General features: G+C 37.6%; 1 protein-coding gene across 1 annotated transcript in view; it reads left to right on the forward strand.

Annotated features, from left to right (window-relative positions):
• MICU2 (mitochondrial calcium uptake 2) overlaps nucleotides 1-20015 on the forward strand; it is a 154860-nt gene that overhangs the window by 107615 nt on the left and 27230 nt on the right. The window contains exons 3-7 of the mRNA XM_072850497.1: nucleotides 2225-2256; nucleotides 2371-2446; nucleotides 7163-7210; nucleotides 11401-11483; nucleotides 17120-17182. Of these exons, the coding sequence (XP_072706598.1) occupies nucleotides 2225-2256; nucleotides 2371-2446; nucleotides 7163-7210; nucleotides 11401-11483; nucleotides 17120-17182 (302 nt within the window). The remainder of the gene's footprint in view (nucleotides 1-2224; nucleotides 2257-2370; nucleotides 2447-7162; nucleotides 7211-11400; nucleotides 11484-17119; nucleotides 17183-20015) is intronic.

Consider the following 20015-nt stretch of genomic DNA (forward strand, 5'->3'; position numbering starts at 1 on the left):
GCTGCCGGTGCTTTCTCCTTACCTCGCATCAATTATTCATGCCTGTGCTGTTCCAGCTCGCAGAGTTCAGCTTGTCTCCCTTCATCATCCTCCTGGATGCCGGCAAAAGGCTACTGCCCAGTACGCTGCTGCGGTAGCAGTTGCTGTCCCAAATGCAATGCTCTTGGGGCCACCAGGAGAAAGGAATGAGTGGAGCCGCTGTTAACCAAATAAGAGTGCATGGCTGGCTTCAAAACAGACAGCTGCAGAGAGCATTTACAGTGAAAATCGCTGTAGAGTGGGTTTTTCCCTTTTTTCTTTCAGATACTGTTTTTCGCAGACCTACAGCCTGACATTCCCTCTTTGTAAGGCTTCTCGCCATGTGGGTCTCCCAGAGACAAAAGAACTGCTCTAGTTTAATTCAACATTGAAATGTGCTGTACAGAGGAGGTGACATTTCAAAGCTGAGATCTGAATGACTTAATTTGCTAAATAGCCATTAATTAAAATGCTCTGCAGCAGTGAACAGTGTTGAACTGTGGTGTTACATCGCATTGCTCAGGACTCAGCCTTGCTGGATATAGGGATTTTTACTTGCTTTCCCAGACTGTTATTAGTGTGACTTCTTTTATCTCAAATGAGGCAAAGCAGAGGATTTAATACTTCCTTTGAGCTAGAAGGTATCTATCTGTGTAGCTTTATATATGTGTATGTGTGTAAATATATGTACAGACATTGCACAAAAATGTATTCATCCACAGTAACAGGTGGTGCTGGCAACACCTGTTGCTGGGGTCACTCAACACTCCAGTATTAAAACCCTAATTTTAGTTGCTTGTAACTTTTGTCAAACTTAAACATTTGGGTTGCAATGTTATGTGCCAGGTGTCTGCCTTAGGCTGATTTGGGGGAGGCGGGTGGGGAGAGGAATTTATCAGCAAAACTGTTACTGCCAGTTCAGGGTGCAGAGGCGAGGGCACTGTTTGCCTGTGCTGAAAAATGAACTATTGCTGGTTGAGATGTTCCAGCAGCTTCCCTTGTCTGAAGCCAAAAGTTGCCAGTGGAGACCCCCTGCAGCTGGGCACGTCTTTTGCCAGCATTATGGAAATTCGCTGTTTTACTGAGAATGCACCTCTGTCTGGCTAAATTGTGGGCCTGTGAAAATGCTTGGTAGAAGTTTGTTGACAGCTCCTCATCAGGCTGCCTCCATCATGTCCGTTTCCAAGCAGCAGTGCTGCGCTGGTAACCCTTTGGATGCAAGATGCTTGTGAAGCAGCAGAGTAAGCCTTGGAGTCTGAGCGTGGAGCAAAGCAGGCTGCTGCACGCAGGGGCACCAGTCCTCAGAGCAAATGCAAGCAGCTCGGCTTGTGCTTACACAGCGCGAATAAATAGGAGGGAATGGCTGGCTGGAATCCAGAGAAACTGGTGATGAAGGAAGGGAGCGATGGGCTGAGAGTGGTAAGAGTGAAGGACACGGGGTTTTAAGAACTATATGAGGAGAAATGCTGAAGAGACAGACTGGTGCGATAGGTCAGATAGACAGAGAAAGGATGGAGCACAGCTCCTGCCAGTCCATGACCACAGGATTTCTGTGGTCCCTGCCTAACCAGCTGAAACGTTCCACTGATAATACATCGCAGCTCCTCAAACGGGTGATTTACACAGGAATACAACCTGTACTGCTGCCAGTGGGTCCCTTCTTCAAGTGTACAAACTTGAACCTACTGATAAACGCTTAGGAGTTTGCGTGGTTTCATCTGATGCTGTTTCAGGAGGCAGAGTTGTTCAATTTACTTCTGCTTAATAGAAACATCAACATTTTCATTCTTTTTTCTCTTTTTAGTATTTTTTAGCTTTTGCATACTCAACCTGCACTTGAAGGATTATTATGTGTGTGTGCAAATGCCTTTGTAGATGCTACAGTTGTTTCTTACTGTATAATCTTGCTTTGGAATCTGTACTACGTTTGTAGCTCACAGTATGCAAAATCACACAAGTCAGTCAGTCATAGATACCAAAGTGGTCTGTGGTTTCATCTAGGTTGCAAGAACATTTGAACAGACTGCTCATATTATTTTTAAATGTTGTCCTTTCTTGATCATTGTGGGAATTTTGCCTGCTGCAAAATATTCTGTTTCATATTACTTAGCATTTTCCCATAAAAATCTGAAGAAATGCCACAGAACCTGATCAAAGTTTAAAGTCAGTTTGTTATTGAATTATGATGATTTTTTTTTTATTATAGGTAAAGCCTCAGCCAAGAAACTGACAAAAAAGGTAAGCAAAATGTTCCTTTCCTTCTTCCAAAGAACTTGCATTCTTTCTGTTACTCAACTGGATAGACTTCTCTTTCAAAACTGGCTTTATATTTTCTTGTTTGTGTCTTTAAAGGAGGTAGATGCTGCACTGCTGTGTGTTGCCAAAGCTAAACCAGGACCGACCTTTTTTAGAGAGCTTGGTGATAAAGGTAACGAGCACTTTTGATACTGAAAAATACATCTTGCTTTGTATCTCATTATATGGTATGAATTGAATGTATTTTTAAAGAAGGTTTCATGGATTTGACTTCATCGCCATCTAGCCAGTAGCTGCCTCCTTGGCAAATCTCTCAGTTATGCAAGAGAGAGTAAAGAGGCAGGGCTGGGAATGGAAAGCCTTCTGAGGTGCAGGAAGAGACATGAAAGAAATCAGAAAGCCTACTGGGAGAAGAGAAAGGGGCTAAAGGGATGACTTCAGCACAAAATGGGCTTTTAAGACTTGTTGTTAATAAGCTACTGTTTCACTATATAACTTAAATGCATGGAAACTAAGAATAAAAATACAATTTGTATCTAGTTATGTAAAGTGGCATCCCTGATTCCAAGAGCAGTTGAACTTATTTCTCCTTCTTCAGGAGCTCGGTGGCCCTTCACAGCACTGATGTGCTTCGGTTTCTTTTCACCCAGCATTTCTCTTTATGTAGCCCGATATAAAGTGGAAAACTCTGAGAGCTGGGATACTGTTTGTATAACAACAGGGAATTAAAGAACACCAAATAAACACCTTGTTAGCATAAATTAATTGAAGGGAGAAAACAAACAAGAGGATCAAGGAAACCAAATAGATGAGTAATTAACCATTTCACCAGTAACAAAGACTGAAATCCACAAACTAATGAGAAAGACCGACAGCATCTATTCACAAACTTTCCGTGTCGTAGAGTTCAGCCTGAATCCCTTGTCCCATGGAATTTTCTGGAAAATAAAGCTGCCTTTGCACTGCTGCAGTTCCTTGGCAGGCATGAGCCACGCTCTCTCCATGCGCAGCAAATCCCTGGGCATGGATGGCAGCTTGTGCAAGAGAGCAGCCCTCAATCTCAGCCTGCAGCGTTTCACCTGCACTTTGGCCTCATGGCCTCCTCTGCATGCGGTTCATTTCTTGCATCCTTGTGCAGACAGGGAGGGGTCTTCACCTCGGTGCCTTGCTTGTCAGTCCGCTCCTGCAAGCCCCAGCATACCCCAGCAGCCCTGAGACATCTCTGAACAAGCTGAACAATTTTTTCCTATCCTAGGAAGTCTGGATTTTGTATTGAATAGTCATTCCCTGCCTTTTCAAATTACTAATCATCATGTGCTTTCCCAGGATTGGGTTTAAAGGATTCCCAGTCTTTAATTCTTGGATATTCTTTCTCTATCACTGCGTTTTTAGAGCCTTTCTTTTTCTAGTGGTTGACACTGCAAGTCCCCAAAGCACTCTGCCTGGGACAACCAGGAGTCCACCAACAGAAAGTGAAAACAGCAAATCAGCACAGCCTTGTTTTCCCACACCTCTCCCAGCTGACTGCTTGGCAGAAAGTGGTTCAGTGATACACTCAGCCTGGCATCTTTTGCATTCTGGACAAGGCATTGATCTCCCCTTGCTTAGGACTGTGGGTCCGTATACTCTGTCCTTCAAAGGCCAGGTAGGAGTTTGAGATGACGCAGGAACATTCAGTGCAGTCATCCATATGTCTGCACAACACATGGAATTTTTACAGTTTTTAGTCCGATGCCTCTTTAGTGACTTTGATGCTTTTGCTTTGAGATGCATTATTATTACAGTTTAAAATGTAAATATTTATGTATTAAATACTGCTTTTACAAGAACCAGAATAATGAATCTACACCTGTTCCACTGTTTAGCTGAGATTATTTTAACTACCTTCAAATTGTTATTTAAATATCAAGTAGAGGGAAAACTGTCATCAGTCCAGTTTGTAAAATGTAATGCTAGGGTATTCTGCCTTCTAGTGGGCAGTTTTAAAATTCATGTCATATTTTGTGGGTATACTTATGATTTATTCAGCAATAAGAATATTGTACTGTCAGCATTTGCTATAAAGTTTGAGGGTAGAGATTTCCAGGGAGGGATAGGGAAGGCTCATTTAGTGTTAGAAAATGACAGCATTTTGCCAACGCTAACTGCGAATACTTGGCTGCAAGTATGCTGAGTCATTCAACAGTATGTGAAGCTTATCTTTTAAAATTTGCTTGGATATGAATATAATTTTCTATGGTTTGTTTGGTTTTTTTCAAAATTTGTTGTATAGCATCTTTTAATTTGAGTAACTTTGTAATGATTACTGTAGAATAAAAAGAAAATTACCAAAATATTTAATTTACTTTATGGATAAGGTAAATTGGCCATTCACTGCAGGTAATAAAAGGACAATAAAATTAAAAGAATTTTTATGGAAATGAGTCCACAAGTTAAAAAATCTTATCTCAAATTATTTTAGTATAATCAGTCTGCCAGAAAATGTCAGACAGGCTGTGGATCTGCTTTAAGGCACTGAGACAGATTTTAAAGTACAATCAAGATTTTTTTTTTTTACATGTTTTTATTATATTTACCTTTTTGCCTGTTTCACTATAGTGACTTTTCAATCAGCGTACGATAAGCTGATGAAAACAGAGTCTGTGTCTCACCCCAGCATTTCTTGCAAGATTCGTCTTTGTTCCAGCCCTCTGCAATCCGAGGGAATAGAGCCATCAAGCTTCTCCCTTGAGACAATAAGAAGGGTGTTGTCTTTAAATTGGTCTTTTCTTTACATCCTACCATTTCCATATAAATTTTGCGGATTATTTCTGCAAAATTTTATAAGGTACAATGTTCCCTGTTTACCCATATAGCTAAAACTCTCCAGGCACTCAGCATTTTGTGTCTCAATTATTACAACTGTTTTTTCCTCTGACTTTAACAAACATCATCTGCCATGTTAATATCCGTTCAAATGCTTCGATAAAGCTGTTTTTCTTACATGACTCCTTTGAGTGTGTCATCTCTTCTTTTGTGTCCCAACACTGGGCTCTCCTTGCTCTGTTTTATCTAGCATAAGCTGTTTGTCTTCACCTTCCAGGTCTTCCCTGGATTATCCCTGTGCAGCACACCTCCAGACAGCTGAGAGGCAGACTCCCACTTCTCCTTGGTCACTGATGCTGGCCTTCATCACTTGCTGGTTAAATTTTCAGGCAGGGATCTTTGTGCTGATACTGTTGCAGTCCACAGCTGGGAGGTGTTTTCTATATAGAGCTGAAAAGTTACCTAGTTGTCTGTCTTTACATTCTTCCTTTAAACATTCTTTTGCTGTGACACACACAAAATCAGGGAGCAGGAATCTTAATTGCTGCCCGTCACACTATTTGCTTGATTTCTTTTCCTCCCCTATTTGTTTCTATCCATTTTTTATCTTGTCTTATACTTAGGCGTATAAGCTAAAAAAAAATGGGGTAGGAGTTCTTTCTCTGTTTGTTTGGTTTCGAATTTGTAGAAATCCTGGATACTTTGTCTAAGAACTCGATTCCAAGTTTTACAGCAATGCAAATAATAATTTACATTCTTGCAATGGCAGTAACCCTAAAACTTGTAAGCAAAACTAAATCTTTGAGATTAAAGTATTTTTTATTTCCACAGTGTATTGTATGACTGTAGTACTGTGCTGATTTACACATGATGCATGCTGGATAATAGGGTGAATAGCCCTATTTTGATGGAGAGGAAGACTAAGATATGGAACCAGAGTGAGTTGGCAACAGGATCAGCATTAGACCTGTCTTTAGCTAAGACTTGTTCATGGATTTTCAGACTCTTACATTCAGCAATTTACTATTTCTGGTACTTAAAACTTGAAAGTGTTAAGTCACTATCTGAGGTCAAATACAAATGCAGTTGGTTCTGCATAGTAATTTATCAGAAGTTAATTGTTTATCACTGAAGCTTAAGTGGATTCCTTATCTATCAATTAAATAAATATTAATTATAAAAAATAGTTTATCTTTGCACAGAAAGGCACGTTTGAACTTAATTATTTTAAGCAGCTTCAGCATTATACAATGTTTAGCTCACAAGTTAAAAGTAGCTCAGTTATTTTGAAAAGTGATTTATAAGAAAGCCCTTTACATATTTTCTCCAAACATTATTGCAGGGCAGATGGTTCAGATTCTGTTGTTTAACCATCTTCGTTATGCACTCTCTCTCTTTAGCTCATATGCTCTATTTTGACGCTATCGCATCTTTGTGTTTGTTCAGGCTTTTCACTTAAGGCGGTATTTCAAAGGAAAACACTGGAATTTTCCTTCAAAAGGGGGGAAAATACTTTCACCTTGTAGAAAGGACATGTTCCTATTTTTAAAAAAAATAGAAGCCTCCTCTTGGCACGCAGCCTGGCAGTGCTATCAGCACAATCTAGCAGCTTGGCAGCTTTGCATGTTGCCATGTTCCCCTTGAGAATTAGAGGGAAGCTATTCTCCGCCTTCGTGCGCCTGCCAAAGGATGGAGGACTTTGATCCTTCAGGGTAACGTTAGAGTAGTTCTCCTCCCAGGTACTAAATGTGACAAAACGCATTTAATTTATTTGCCTTTTATATAAGCATTGAATGTTTTCAGTGAGAATCCAAAGATTTAGTGTAGGCCTTTTATTAATACCAAATAAACCTTACTTTCTTGATTAGACATGAACATTGATGAGTCTCTGGATAGGGAATTTTACCTTCAGAGCACTAAAAACAGAAGTAAAAATTTTATTAAATAATAATGTGGCTTACTTTAATAACCTATTTAATATGATGTTAAACTAAATTTTTTATATTTATAACATTCGATCTTTCAAGTCTTGCTATAAGTATATTTTCTTTTTGCAAGTCATTTTTTAACTCTTCTATTTCAGGGTTGATATCTTATGCAGAGTACCTATTTTTGCTGACAATCCTTACGAGTAAGTATTATATATTTAAAATACATATGTGTAAATAGTCAGTTACTAACAGCTTTCCAGGAACTTTTTCTGATAATTTTTAAGTTCTAAATTTCTACATTATAGTAAAACATAAAGAACTATTGTATATAGAGTGATAAAGCATTAATATAAATAGCTTTAATCAATTCCAACTTATTTCCATACTGTCATCATTGGTCCACAGCAGTACTTCAAAAATCATTATAATCCCTGCACTATGGGATCAGTAAAGTCTTTCAAGAGACTTTGAGAGAGGGGAGACATTGGTTACAGGACTACACAATAAGGGGAGGAAGAACAGTGGGAGAACAGAAATAATTTGTCTTCTGGATAGTAGTTTTAGTCATTTTGGACAATGAGACGTTAACATTATAGCTCATGCAGTGGTATAAAAAGCTGTTGTGGTGTCTGAAAGGTTGTTGCCTATTACTCATGTTCAGATATGCAATGGATGATACACATAAACAGCAGACTTCTGCAGTGTCTTTTTGTTTGACTTTTTAATCCTTTTTTTCCCTCTCTGTTCCTTTTTGACTTTATTTCCTCCAAGTATTTTGCATGTATTTCTACCCCCTCCTTTGCCTCCTTCCTTTTTCACTATCAGAGACTTTCTAAAAAAACTTGTTTGGTACTTGCTGCATCTGCAAACAGCAAGCATTTTTTGATTGTGCATGGAAGTGATCTTGGATTTTCTGGGTTTCCTCACCCATACTTACTCTGTGCCATGCTTGCCACCTCCCTATGCTGTTCTGATAAGTGTAGATCATGCTGGAAAATACAGAGATTTGAGATAAGGTGTGTGCAATGAGCATTACGCAGTGAGACCCATAGACTAGTAGTGAAGTAGTCCACATGCATGTCCATGTAATAGTCCACATGCAGTCTTGTTTGACTGACTTATACAGGTCTAACATTTTAAGCAAGGGATAAAACCAGGCATACTAGATCTCATGGTATCAGTGGATGGGGAAAGGTGAGAAGGAAGGAGTCGTTCTTATCCCAGTGGATTGTAGATGCTCGAGCCTCATCACTTCCATGGCTGTGAGTCCATGGCAAGGGCTTAAACAAATTGACAAATTTTCCTTTGCCCGGAAATCCACTCTGTCACAGTGTAGTAAGAACACGTAGTGTTGGTCTCCAGAGTCCAGTCTTCACAGACAATGACTGTCAGTACATACCTCTTGCAGAGTTTAGGTAGGCCTTTTACACCTTATGTCATTTCTCAGCAGAACTGCATCCATTCCTACTAGAAACTTCAACTAGTACACAATATTACTTAGTATATATAAATTAATATAATCTGTTTACCATACAAATGTACTGTTTCACCAGTAGTGACTGTCCAGCGCCACACACAACTTGAACATGAGTTATAACGTGTTCAAGTGCTTTTTACAATCAGAAATAATATAAGAGTCTAGCCCAGTTAGAAAGCTGATTTTAAAATATTTGTTGCAACTCAAAGAAGAGGGATTTTTTTAAAAAAAAGAACAACCACATTATAACTTGAGAAGAATACCTTAATTAAAGTTGCAGAAATAGGTGCCAAAGATTGTATTTCTTTAAAAATCTGTGGCAGCTGAAAGTAAATTCATGCTGATTTATTGGCTGCAACAATTAGAAAATTGAAGCAGTATCAGAGCAAGTTGTTCCACTTCTCCAGACAATCAAGTAACATTATTTTTTACAGAATTTATATAGGAATGTATTGAACTGCAAAAACAAAGGCACCTTTTGATGCAGGATAAAAATGCAGTGCTAATGTCGCTGCTTTGGTTACACAGAGGGTTATCATACCGGTCAGTTTGAAAGCAAATGTCAACAAGTGTTAGTGCCTCTGTCTTTGCCTAACAAGTATCCCATGTCAGCCCCCAGTTACACAACCTGTCTCTCTCGCTAGTGAGAATTAATGTGAAATTTCTCAAAGCAGCCATTAATATTTAAATTACTTTTTCTAAGTCACCAACAGAGCAATAGAGAAACAGGAAACAGTCATCAGGTTTCCAGAGTCCTGGTTCCAGGGCACTGCTGACCAGACTATGCTGCCTGTCATATAAAAGCACCATCTGTAACGACACTGAACTTGAAAATGTTATTTTGCATCAGACAAAGGCTTTATTTTGCCCCCTGTGATCCCCTTTTCTCTTTTCTGTGTGCCTTGTGTCATCATTATCTTTTTTCTTCCAGTGTTGTACTGAATTTCATTTCTAATTCAATTCATTTCATTGAATTTCAATTGGTTAATGGAGCTTCTGGTGAAGGAGCCCAGGAACTGAAATTGTCACTTTGACTCAAAGCTTGATTTCAGTTAACCAGTCACACAAGTTGACAGCTTGGTCAACGTAGGAATAGTTGCAGGGGAAGCACCTAAATCTAACCTGCACTCACAGCTATGATGAAGCTCTTCTGTTCAGATTTTTTGGAATTTTGCCTGATTCTAATTAAATACAAATATATGTGAGGTAGTCTTTGAACTATGCTTATTTTACGAACACATACCTTTGGGGTTACATCATATCAGATAAGTATGTAATCTCTGAACAGTATAAGCAGCTTCAGGTCCTATATTTTCAGTAACAGCTCTCTTTTCTGAAAATGGCAACACAGATGGTATGAATTACTATTAAATACATCAATTATTTTTATTCTCTAAATATGTTATAGGATAGGCTCTTCTTGCTTTTGTACTAGTAACACAAAGTTAGTGTGTCGCATTTCCATGGAAAGGAAGCCATTTTTGATTATTACAACCCAGTTGCTGGGGAAGGGCTGTGCTATGCAGATTGCAATGGTATTTATAAAATATCCCTGCATCACAGGGTTGCTGCACAGAGAAAATTAGTTGGCTGCTGAAGATATAGTTATTCCTAAACTGTAAAAATAGTACTTTCTTTAACCATCTTGTTATCATTTAAAAGGAATGGGATATTTCTTTAACTTGTTCCCTTTGCAGAAAGATTCTCTAAAAAAAAAAAGCAAGACTTAAAACTTTACAGGTTGGAGCTGGAAGAATATATTTCCAAAAGAAAAACTCTGAAGACATTAGAATTATTTAGAGATACTGCTTCACTGGCCTCCTGAGTCCAACGTCGTTCTTGGAAACATGAATATATTCTAGAAACGATAAGTCTGTGGCTTTCATATTAATGCCTGACTTGACTGGGTTGTGGAATTAATTCACCTGCTCCAAAAATTACTGGGATAAGTGCTTGCTACTGCAGTGAACTGTAACTACATTTCAGCGGCATGCTGCTCCTGTGTGGGCCTGCTAATGAGCAAGGCCACCTCCTATAAGCAAAGTAAGATCAGGAAATTGTGGGAAGGAGCTCAAAACACACTGTGTTTTTATAGCGCCTGCAAGACTCAGAGCTCATTACATTTTTTGTGTTGAAAAGAAACATCTACTCAGTGAAGGAAATGCAGGGTAAAATTGCATAAAATTCCTGGAAAAAATCAGCTTGATGGGAGTCATACAAAACATGCTTTTGTCCAAAAAGGCCAGAAAGAGTAGTTTATTACTTCTGAGTAACATATGAGTACATTGTTTAGGGAGGGAAGAGAAGGGAAGAAAAAAAAGGCCTGGGGCTAACACAGCAGGAGCAGGAGCAGAGCGTGCTGGCCGTGATTACAAGATCAGTCTGTTTTCTAGGGAAGACTGCAAATACTGGCATATAGGAATGCATGCAAGAAGTACCTGAGGAGTACACTAGCTCTTTCACACAGTTTGGTAGTAATTATTGGTTTCTCAAGGCACTTTCCAGTCTTCTCACTTGAAAAGGAGCTCTAATAAACAAAGCAGAGCTAGACTTCAGAAGTGTCATGGGATTATGGAGACATCTATAGAGAATATCTAAGACCAGGATAGTAAGACATAAAACAGTTTCACAATCATTGGGATCAGATGGACATTCATGGCTGTACTTAGGCACTGCTGGCACTTCTTGCTTTGCCATTGCATTAATTATCCCTTGAAATGGTAGTAAAAAGGTGTTTTAAAAGTTTGCTAATATTGGAGGAGGTACATATGGTTTACTGGAAGTATCACATACATGCATAACAATGGAGAACTGAACCATAGGCAATATTCCTTTTGCATTAAATATTTAAGTACTAGTGTATATATATGTGTGTGTGTGTTTACAATAAAGTTATTTCGCAATTTGTTGCAGAACCCCAGACTGGATTTCAGATTGCCTTTAAAATGTTGGATACAGATGGCAATGAACAAGTTGAAAAGAAAGAATTCTTTAAGGTATGTGTATTTATATGCATATTCATCTAAAGCATTTAAATAGTTCCATGGCTTATATTTGCTAAATTAAGATTCATTAAAATCTTCAAGCCTATTTTTCAGTCCAATCTATGATGACATACTTACTAAAATACTTCATATGAAAGGAGCACATGCGAAGCATTGCTATAGAAGTACTACTTATATTTGAATCCACTTTTATAAATGTTACCTTTGACTTTTATCTAAAAATCTGTTACTGGGAAGGTAGGATTTGGTGTACATCCCTTAATCCCATGAGCTAATTTAAATAATCATCTGGAAAAGTCTTTTATTTTCTAAATATTTTGAATAATTTTTTAAATTCACCATCCTCTCTTGGTTTTTATTAATTTTGTTTGCTGTTGCACAGGTTTTTTACCAATTCACGCTTTGGAAAGTAACAGCAATTTTTCCCATATTTTGTATAAAATATGGGGGAGAAAGGCAGATGCTTATGTATAAAGCTTATGCTATATAGCTTATGCTATTTTGTATAAAATATGGGGGAGAAAGGCAAAGAAGAAAATCTTGCTCTGATGCTTTCTATTCTTCTAAAGCAGAATAAGCTTAATTATATAGCTTATTCAACTTTTAAGTATTTAACAGGAGACTGTTAACTAAATACTTCTTATCAAAAGTCAAATGTAGAATTAACAAACATAGTTTTTAATAGACTCCCTCAGCTTAACTCAGATCCTTCATTCGTATTGGAGGTGACCAGAGAGACAATTTTATAATAAGCTGAAATGGCTACTACAATGCAAATTATTTTCTGTCATTAGGATAAAGTTAAAGATGATCGTTAATGCAAGAACTCTAGAGAACCATAGGATCTAAAACTTACAAAGATGCACCTGTTGATAGAGAAATTACAAAAATTTATTTACGTGTACTTTCATAGCCTTAAACTCTGAATTAATGATACAATAGCTATTAGCATGTGTTCTGCACTGATAGCCATTTTTTCAGTGAATGGTCTCTTAGCAAGATTACAATTGATGAGTCATACTTAAATATATTTTAAAATATTTTTAAAATACTTTTCAACTTAGTAGTACTATTTGAAAATGATACTTGAAATTAGACCTATTCCCAAGACTGTTCCCAGAAGCCCCTAACTGAGCCTGCAGATACCCTGCACTCATTTGTTGCTACACAAAATCTTTTAAGCTTGAAGAATGTTCTCTGTTAAAATGTTAATTATTCTGCTGATTAAAAAGAATTAAAATTCTAACTAAAGCCTTTATTTTTAACCTACTAAACCTGGTACAATCCTAGTGAATTGTTATCAGAGTAGCAGTGCCCTTGTTACCGAAATATGTCTGCTATGGCTGTATTGTTCATCTACAAAACAGTATGTTACCGGGGAAAGTAAATCCATGAACACAAGTGAACGTGTTCAGCCTGTAGTGCCTCTGCACCAAAATGCCATGTTAGCAGTACTTCCTTTAAATAGGGACTGTGTCAGTTAAGCACATAAGGAGATTCTTGCAGAAATACAGCACATCTCTCTTTGGGAGATGTACAGTGTGTCATATATTTAATATCCATTACCCATTTCAGGTAATTCTAATTGAATTGGCCAGTGTGAACAACAGAAAGTCATCAAAAGTAAAGGTGAAAACATTATATAAATAATTAAAAATAATTTGATTCCTGTAGAGGCAATCAAATTAAATGAAAATTAGTCTAGTTAGATTGTTAGTTTGCATTTTCTTTATGGGCTGTATTGATAAATTAGAGTGATAAATTGATAAATTAGATATAGAGTGGTAAAATAAACCCATATAAATTGCAATGGCAACTCACAAGTATCATTAAATTCAAAGAAGTCCCACAGGATGCAAGCCAGTCAAAAGATGAGTTTTGTCACATGACTGCTTGCTTAACATTTATAAGTGGTGACTATTTTAAAGCAAAACTTGATTTTTATAGGTTAGGTTTAAAAATAAAACTTTTGGAATGTAAGAATCTGGAAAAATGTGTGTGAGTTAATCTCTGTATACTCTAGTTCTGTATGCATCATAGAAAGCTTCTGTATATCTAATAAATCAGTAAATTGTGTGGCTGATCTGTCACGTGTCTTATCCCAGTTGGCATCTCAGGAAAATAAGTCTGAACTATTCTATTAGTTATTTCCACACTATATTTGACAATAATATCAGGAAATGTATGTAAGGAAAGGGCAGTGGAAAAGAGTAGCGAAGAAGCAGTAATTAGGAGGCAGTTACTGTAAGCAGGATGTGATGGGAACAGAAATTTCAGTGCTACTTCAATCTCTTGCTTTGTCACCTCTACTGATAAGACATCTATGCACGTCTACATTATCTGTTGATCTAGACTGTAAATTCTTTGAGGTAAGAACTTTGCCTTTTTGTTTGCAAAATGTCCATCATTCTTTGAATTGCATATATCTCAACTCTCACGTGTTACTGGATAAGCAGGCACAAGATGTATCACATGAATCATTCAGGAAAGGGAAAAGGGTGAGAAGCAGACTCTACAACCCAAGTCCTTGGTGCCTGCAGCACGTGATGGAGATACGCTGTTCAGACCTGTATGGATCAGACACTGAAGGAGTGTGAGATGCAGGATTTCCCAGTGGATTCAGTGCTCTTTGCTAACATAAATGAGTGTTCAGGAAAGGAGATTTTGAATGCAATTCCATGTTTTGAAGGAGAGAGTTTATCTTGTCCTCCATAGCCTTTCCATTTCTGTGCACATTTTCCTCCTTTCCAGTAGGAGTTAAAAGTCTGTCCCTTCCTAGGGATAGACTCTTGTTCTCTCTCCTCCCTACTTCTTTGTATTCAAGCCTGTTTATTTTTAATGTCTGCTTCATCCATGTTTCAGTGGTAAACATTCACAATACAAGAGACATTTCAGTGTTAGGGCTCAGAATCACAGCAATCTGTATTTTGAGGTGGGCATCCGCAAGGATTTGTTGCTTTGCCCTGCAACTCCAGGGTGAAGAAGACATGGTAGAAATGGCATGTTCACAGATGTTAGTTGCCATCCTTTAATCAGCCCCTGCCAGAGTGCAAAGAATCATTTCTCAGAGCTGTATTATCTGCATCTTTGTGAGGACAGTAAGATACTTCTGTGAACTCTGCACTTCCAAGACATTCACATGAGACTTGGTGAGGGGGATTTCCAGACGCGCACATAATAACCCATGCACATTAATCTGAGACCTCCCATCAAGAATAAGGCTACCAAAGATCCCAAAATCCCCAGCAAGTGAGGAATTTCCCTAACTCTGTCCTGATGAAAGATTTCTAAGTAAAATTAATGACAGTTCAAAACTATTGGGAATGGAGGTAGGGTAACTCTAATGGCACATGCAAGAGCTATGTGACTTTCTAGACAGACTGTCTTTATACAGTTATTCTGGATGGCAGATACCACAACCATGAACAGATACGTTCATCTAGGGCTGAATGAACCAGCACCTGACACTGTCAGCAGTTGTGGTGGTTTGGTACAGAACACCTCTGCAGTCCTAGAATATCCACAAGCATTAACTTCTCTTAAGCAACTCGAAGATGCAAAATCACCTTTTTTGTTTTTTTTTTTTTAAGGCTGACATAGCTTTTCTGCCAGCTCTTGTCTTCTTCAGAAGAGATAACTTCTTAGTATGTCTTTAGTAAAGAGGCATCAGTTGTGCATAATAGGTCTCATTATCTTTGAATTAGCCATTAGTATCTTCCAGTGATGAACAGGTATAAATATTAAATACAGATAAATGTTACATAGAGCAGTTGAGTATTGGAGTCCATTTCGTGAGGGCAGAATTATTCTCCCTCTGTGAGTCATTGCTGCACTATGCTGGAAAAAATCTGCAAACTACTGGAAATAGTTTCAAGCACTATAAGGATTTATATACAGTGTAAGAAAACAATAAACTAAATCTTCCAGAACACTTGTGAAAAAAAATGTATACTGTGTGTCTGTGTTCTTTAGTAGTCTCTGCAGATTTTTTTGAGTCATTTAAAAATAAAATCCAAAAGAAAAAAATATCGTATTTTCTCTTGTTTGGAAAGTATTTGCAGTTGTATTTCTTGTGTGTGAGCAAAAGATGGATTTTTCAGGTAAGAAAAAAATGTAATTTTTCAGTGAGAATATGGATGAGCAGTTGTGTTTTTATCCAGAGCTCTATATTGCTATTTTGCCATGAAGAAAGTCATAATGCTTTTACTGTATTAGTCAATTGTTTTGTAAGTGATCAAAAATAAAAAGAATTTGGAGAAATGTGGAAGAACTGGTACTGTTTAATTGTCTTGTTACAGTATTTATTTTGATAAATACTATCAAGGCATGCCATTTAAAAATAATAATAGAAAGTAACTATCCTGAGGAACTCAAAAACTGAGGCTATAAAAAAAACAGAACAGGCAAATTAGTCAAAATTTTAAGGCCAAGGGAAGACCTTTGGCAACACAAACAGTTAGGAGTTTTTTCCTACTCACTACTTACAAGCCCATATTGCTTCTCTGAACAACATAACAAAAAAAAAGAAGAAAATAAAGCCCTAAGAAGAGATTTTAAAACCCCACAAAATAATGGCTATGTAAATTTGGTCATGGATTTTTTTCCCCAGTTTTAATAGGCAGGTTGAGGAATCACTCAGAAATGTTTGAGAAGCAAGCCAGCACCTTCGAAAACCCTGAGCTTTAAAAGCATCTTTCCTAAAGTCTCCAAATCCAGAGCGTTCGGTGTAAGTCCATATCTATACCTGAAATGTAATAAGTCCCTTGTTCTTTCATTTTTGCTGTCCTTTTGAGGATTCATGCAAATGTCTGTGAAAGGTAGGTATACCTTGTGCTATGTTCAGTCACTCATTCTTGTGGCAGTGTTGACCTCCCAAGCTAAAATACAGTCAAAGAAACCTTGCAGCTGAGATATACTTGAGGTGCTGCAAACTGATGCACTTTCTGTGTTACTGTAAAGCTCTACTTGGGACAGTGGAAGTTACGTTTTGAAATGTGAGTCATTTCAGTACTTCTAAAAATCTTCTTAGCTAACACATTCAAGATTCATTTATTTGTGGGGTGGAGGAGAAACTCGAAGCACATTCTGCTTAATGCCAGTTCTGAAAATACATTTGCTTATTTAATTAAATTATTCTTTGTTGTTAGTTGTATAGTACCTCATTTGAACAGGTATGCTTTTCATTTCTAGAAGATCATGTCTGTAGCAGAACTATGTAAAGCTGTCTAGGAGGACAGCATGAAAATCACAAGATAATTTTTATTTCCCAAATGACCCTGGATGTTATATCCCTGAGTTTCAAAATCTTATTGAGTGAATGCTAAGCTTTTAGTGCAAGAAAATCTCCTCTAAAAATAGAGTAAGCGCTGGGTTGCAAGAGGTAGATTCATATGCTCTGCTTGGCTATATTAACCACAGTAGATAAGACATTTCTGGGAAAAAGTGTGTCTGAACAGCAAAATATCCTTAAGTATGCAAATATTTTGTCATGACTAGCGAATCTTGCAGAAATGTAATGACTTTATAATTAAGAAAGTTGAAATTAATACAAGTTTCTGAAAACGGAGTCTGTTGTAACACCAAATTTGTAATTTTCCTGTGGTTTTTTCATGTTTTAATGAATATAGCTACAGAGAATCATTGGGAAGGAAGATGATTTGAAAACAGCTGGAGACGAGACAGTATTTCGGGTATGAAATAGACATACATTTTTCTTTACAAAAGCATTGTCATATTTCCCATGAACTTTGTTATTTTTTCAGAGTTTTTAGATAAGTCTATAGGCATCAGTATTAGTGCTTCAATTAAATGAAAGTGCATGATTTGTGTCAACTACTTTCTAACTGGGAAAGAAAAATGTTTGTTGTTTCTGAATCTCCTGATGAAATGTATGCTATTAATGTATTTTATTACTCTGTGGTCACTCCATTATTTAGGTTCTGTAAGCCTCTGTTTCAAAGTAACTCTCTTCTATTTGTGAAAAACTCAGAAAATACTCTGTATTGCCGTATGAGAAAAGATGGCTTTCCAAATAGAAATTGATACCTTAAACTTACCTAAGTGCTGCTGTTGCAGTAATATCAGCTTATTCTGAGTTCGTTTGAAATGTAATTGCTGTCATTGAGGTGACAAAGGCAAGGATTACTTTAGTTGGGTCCACTTCCAGAAAGAAATGGCTTAGATGCAGACAAGAAGAAACAACCTTAGAGTATGATCTTCCAGCTGTGTTAGAAGTTTCACTGGATTGCAGACCATTAGCAAATGGCAAATACAGCTCGTCAATGAAACGAGCAGGTAAATTCCTGCTCTCTTCTGACTGTTTTCCTCTGAATCGTGACAGTGTAACCTACATTCTTCCCCAAGTGGAGGCTTTGCTAGCTGCCATCTCTTCTTCAGTCTCGCTAGTACAGAGACAAGATATTCTGTAGCCTGGATGAGATTGAATGAGACTGAAAACAGAGAGGGCGAAGTCCTGAGCATACTGAAAACTCCTCAGAAGAAGCTGATGAACCGGGCCGAAGGAGGGGGAGAGTACAGATGGATTATCTCCAGCTATTACTATAAGGTGCTGCTTGCATGAGCAGCACTACTTTTGTTGCGTGCTTAAATTGGATAGTGTAGCTGAAGGATATTTTTCTCACCACAAACTTGCTTTCAGTTATAAACTGAAAATGGGTAATTAGGCATGGGGCAGCAACTACTCATGTTGGAAGCATTCAGTAAGAAATTTATACAGGGCTCTGCTTTATAAACCTATCATGCATCAGCAGTTTCTACAAAGAGTTGGTCCAGCTCATGTTCTTTACTTTTTCACCTGCCTGGGGAAAAAATTGAAGTGACAGTATTGCTAACACCTTTTATATTTAATAGGCATAAAGAAAAACTGTCTTCTGCTGCATAAAGGTTTTGCTCCCTCAATATGCATCCAGAGTCCAGTTAAAAATTGTTTGACTGACTAACAACCATCTCCTTTCTTGAATCTTTTCATCAGTCACCAGATTAAAATAGCTAGGATTAATAGGGTTGTCTGCTCCTCAAAACCAATTTCAGTTGAGTCTTAACTGCCATGACAGTGAAAGAAAAAGGATCTTTATTCTGCATGAATGCACAGCTATAGTATAAAATTTCCAGAGAAACTTTGATACAGTTGGACAGATTTAGTTATAAACACATAAGCTTATTGGGAGCCAATTAAATACCTGAGCCTGAATGTCTATTTTGTTTTTTGTCTTGCTTCAAATTTTGTCTTCAGAGTTCTCCATTGAGAAAAATCTGAAGTTATTGTAACCAGAAAATAATATTTAATACAGTTTCTTAGCAGATGATAAATTGAATTATAGTCTGTTCAAAAGCAGAATTAAATAGCTTTGGGGAGTACAGCTATCCTGAAATTCTTCTAGTCTCTATATTTCTACTTGGCAAAGTCCAAATTATCACTTTTGTTCTAATTTTTATTTTCTTTCCTGTCTCTGTCTCTCACAAAAGAAGTTGATTATCTTTATAAGCAGTGAATCTGACTATACAATGTAGTCAGTACATATGTTTTTACCCCTTATTTTTAATAACTATGGCATAGTATTACTTTCAAGCAAAGCAGATAAAGCATAAAAATAAGGTTTTTAAATTGACTATGTTCTTTGAAAGCTGAGATAATGCAACAGAAGTTTGGTGTTTAGGATAGTTTTTTATTTCCACAACACTTTCACAATTTGCATATGAGTTTGCTGGTTTTTCAAAGTAATCCTCGTCTCTGATACCAGATGGAAAATGTCACTGACTTATGAAAATAAGGTATAAGTGGTAGTCTGCAACTTTATTTAACCACCAGGTATACCCAGGTATGTTCCCTGTCCAGTGTGTAGACAGAGGTCCCAGTCATTAATTTACTGTATGGAGATACCACTTAATACTCATTGAGATACTGTATTAAGAAAAGGAAAAATAGTTCTTTTGCTGTGCTCCCAGGGTGCTGGTATCTGCCTCTTTTACTGAGATTTTAACTTACACATCTAAAATTCAAAATTTCACCACTTAGTAATGGCCCTCAAATGGGATTGCAGTGGACTTTGTTATCAAGATAAATATATTTCAATTGAGGGATTTTCTTTTTCCAATATTATAATTGACACTGGAAGAAAAGCCAAAAAATCTGCCCAGCCTTAACCAGCCCAGTCTTTTGGGAAGTTCCTTGCTGACTTTTGCAGAGCAGGCAATCTGATTACTCATAGCACAGGCATGCATGCACACAGTGAAGGAGAGATGCAGGCAGACTTACAAGACTGGCAGCCTGGTTCCTTCTAACTAGACTGGAGAAAATGGTGCAGAAGTCGATAGAGGCAGTGACTGTCTCACCCATCTTCCCATAGGCCAAAGGAAATGCTGCACCGGGCTTCCTAGCACAACTGTTCTGCTCCACGTGAGACATCCAGCTGAGCATTTGACCATGCTTTGTGGAAGAGGAGAGGCAGACTCCTTGCCTGGAAGTGGTGTAGAGTGTTACAGGAAAGTGCATGAGCTAGAAGA

The sequence above is a fragment of the Ciconia boyciana genome, chromosome 1 (assembly GCF_034638445.1).
Source record: "Ciconia boyciana chromosome 1, ASM3463844v1, whole genome shotgun sequence".
Lineage (NCBI taxonomy): Eukaryota > Metazoa > Chordata > Aves > Ciconiiformes > Ciconiidae > Ciconia > Ciconia boyciana.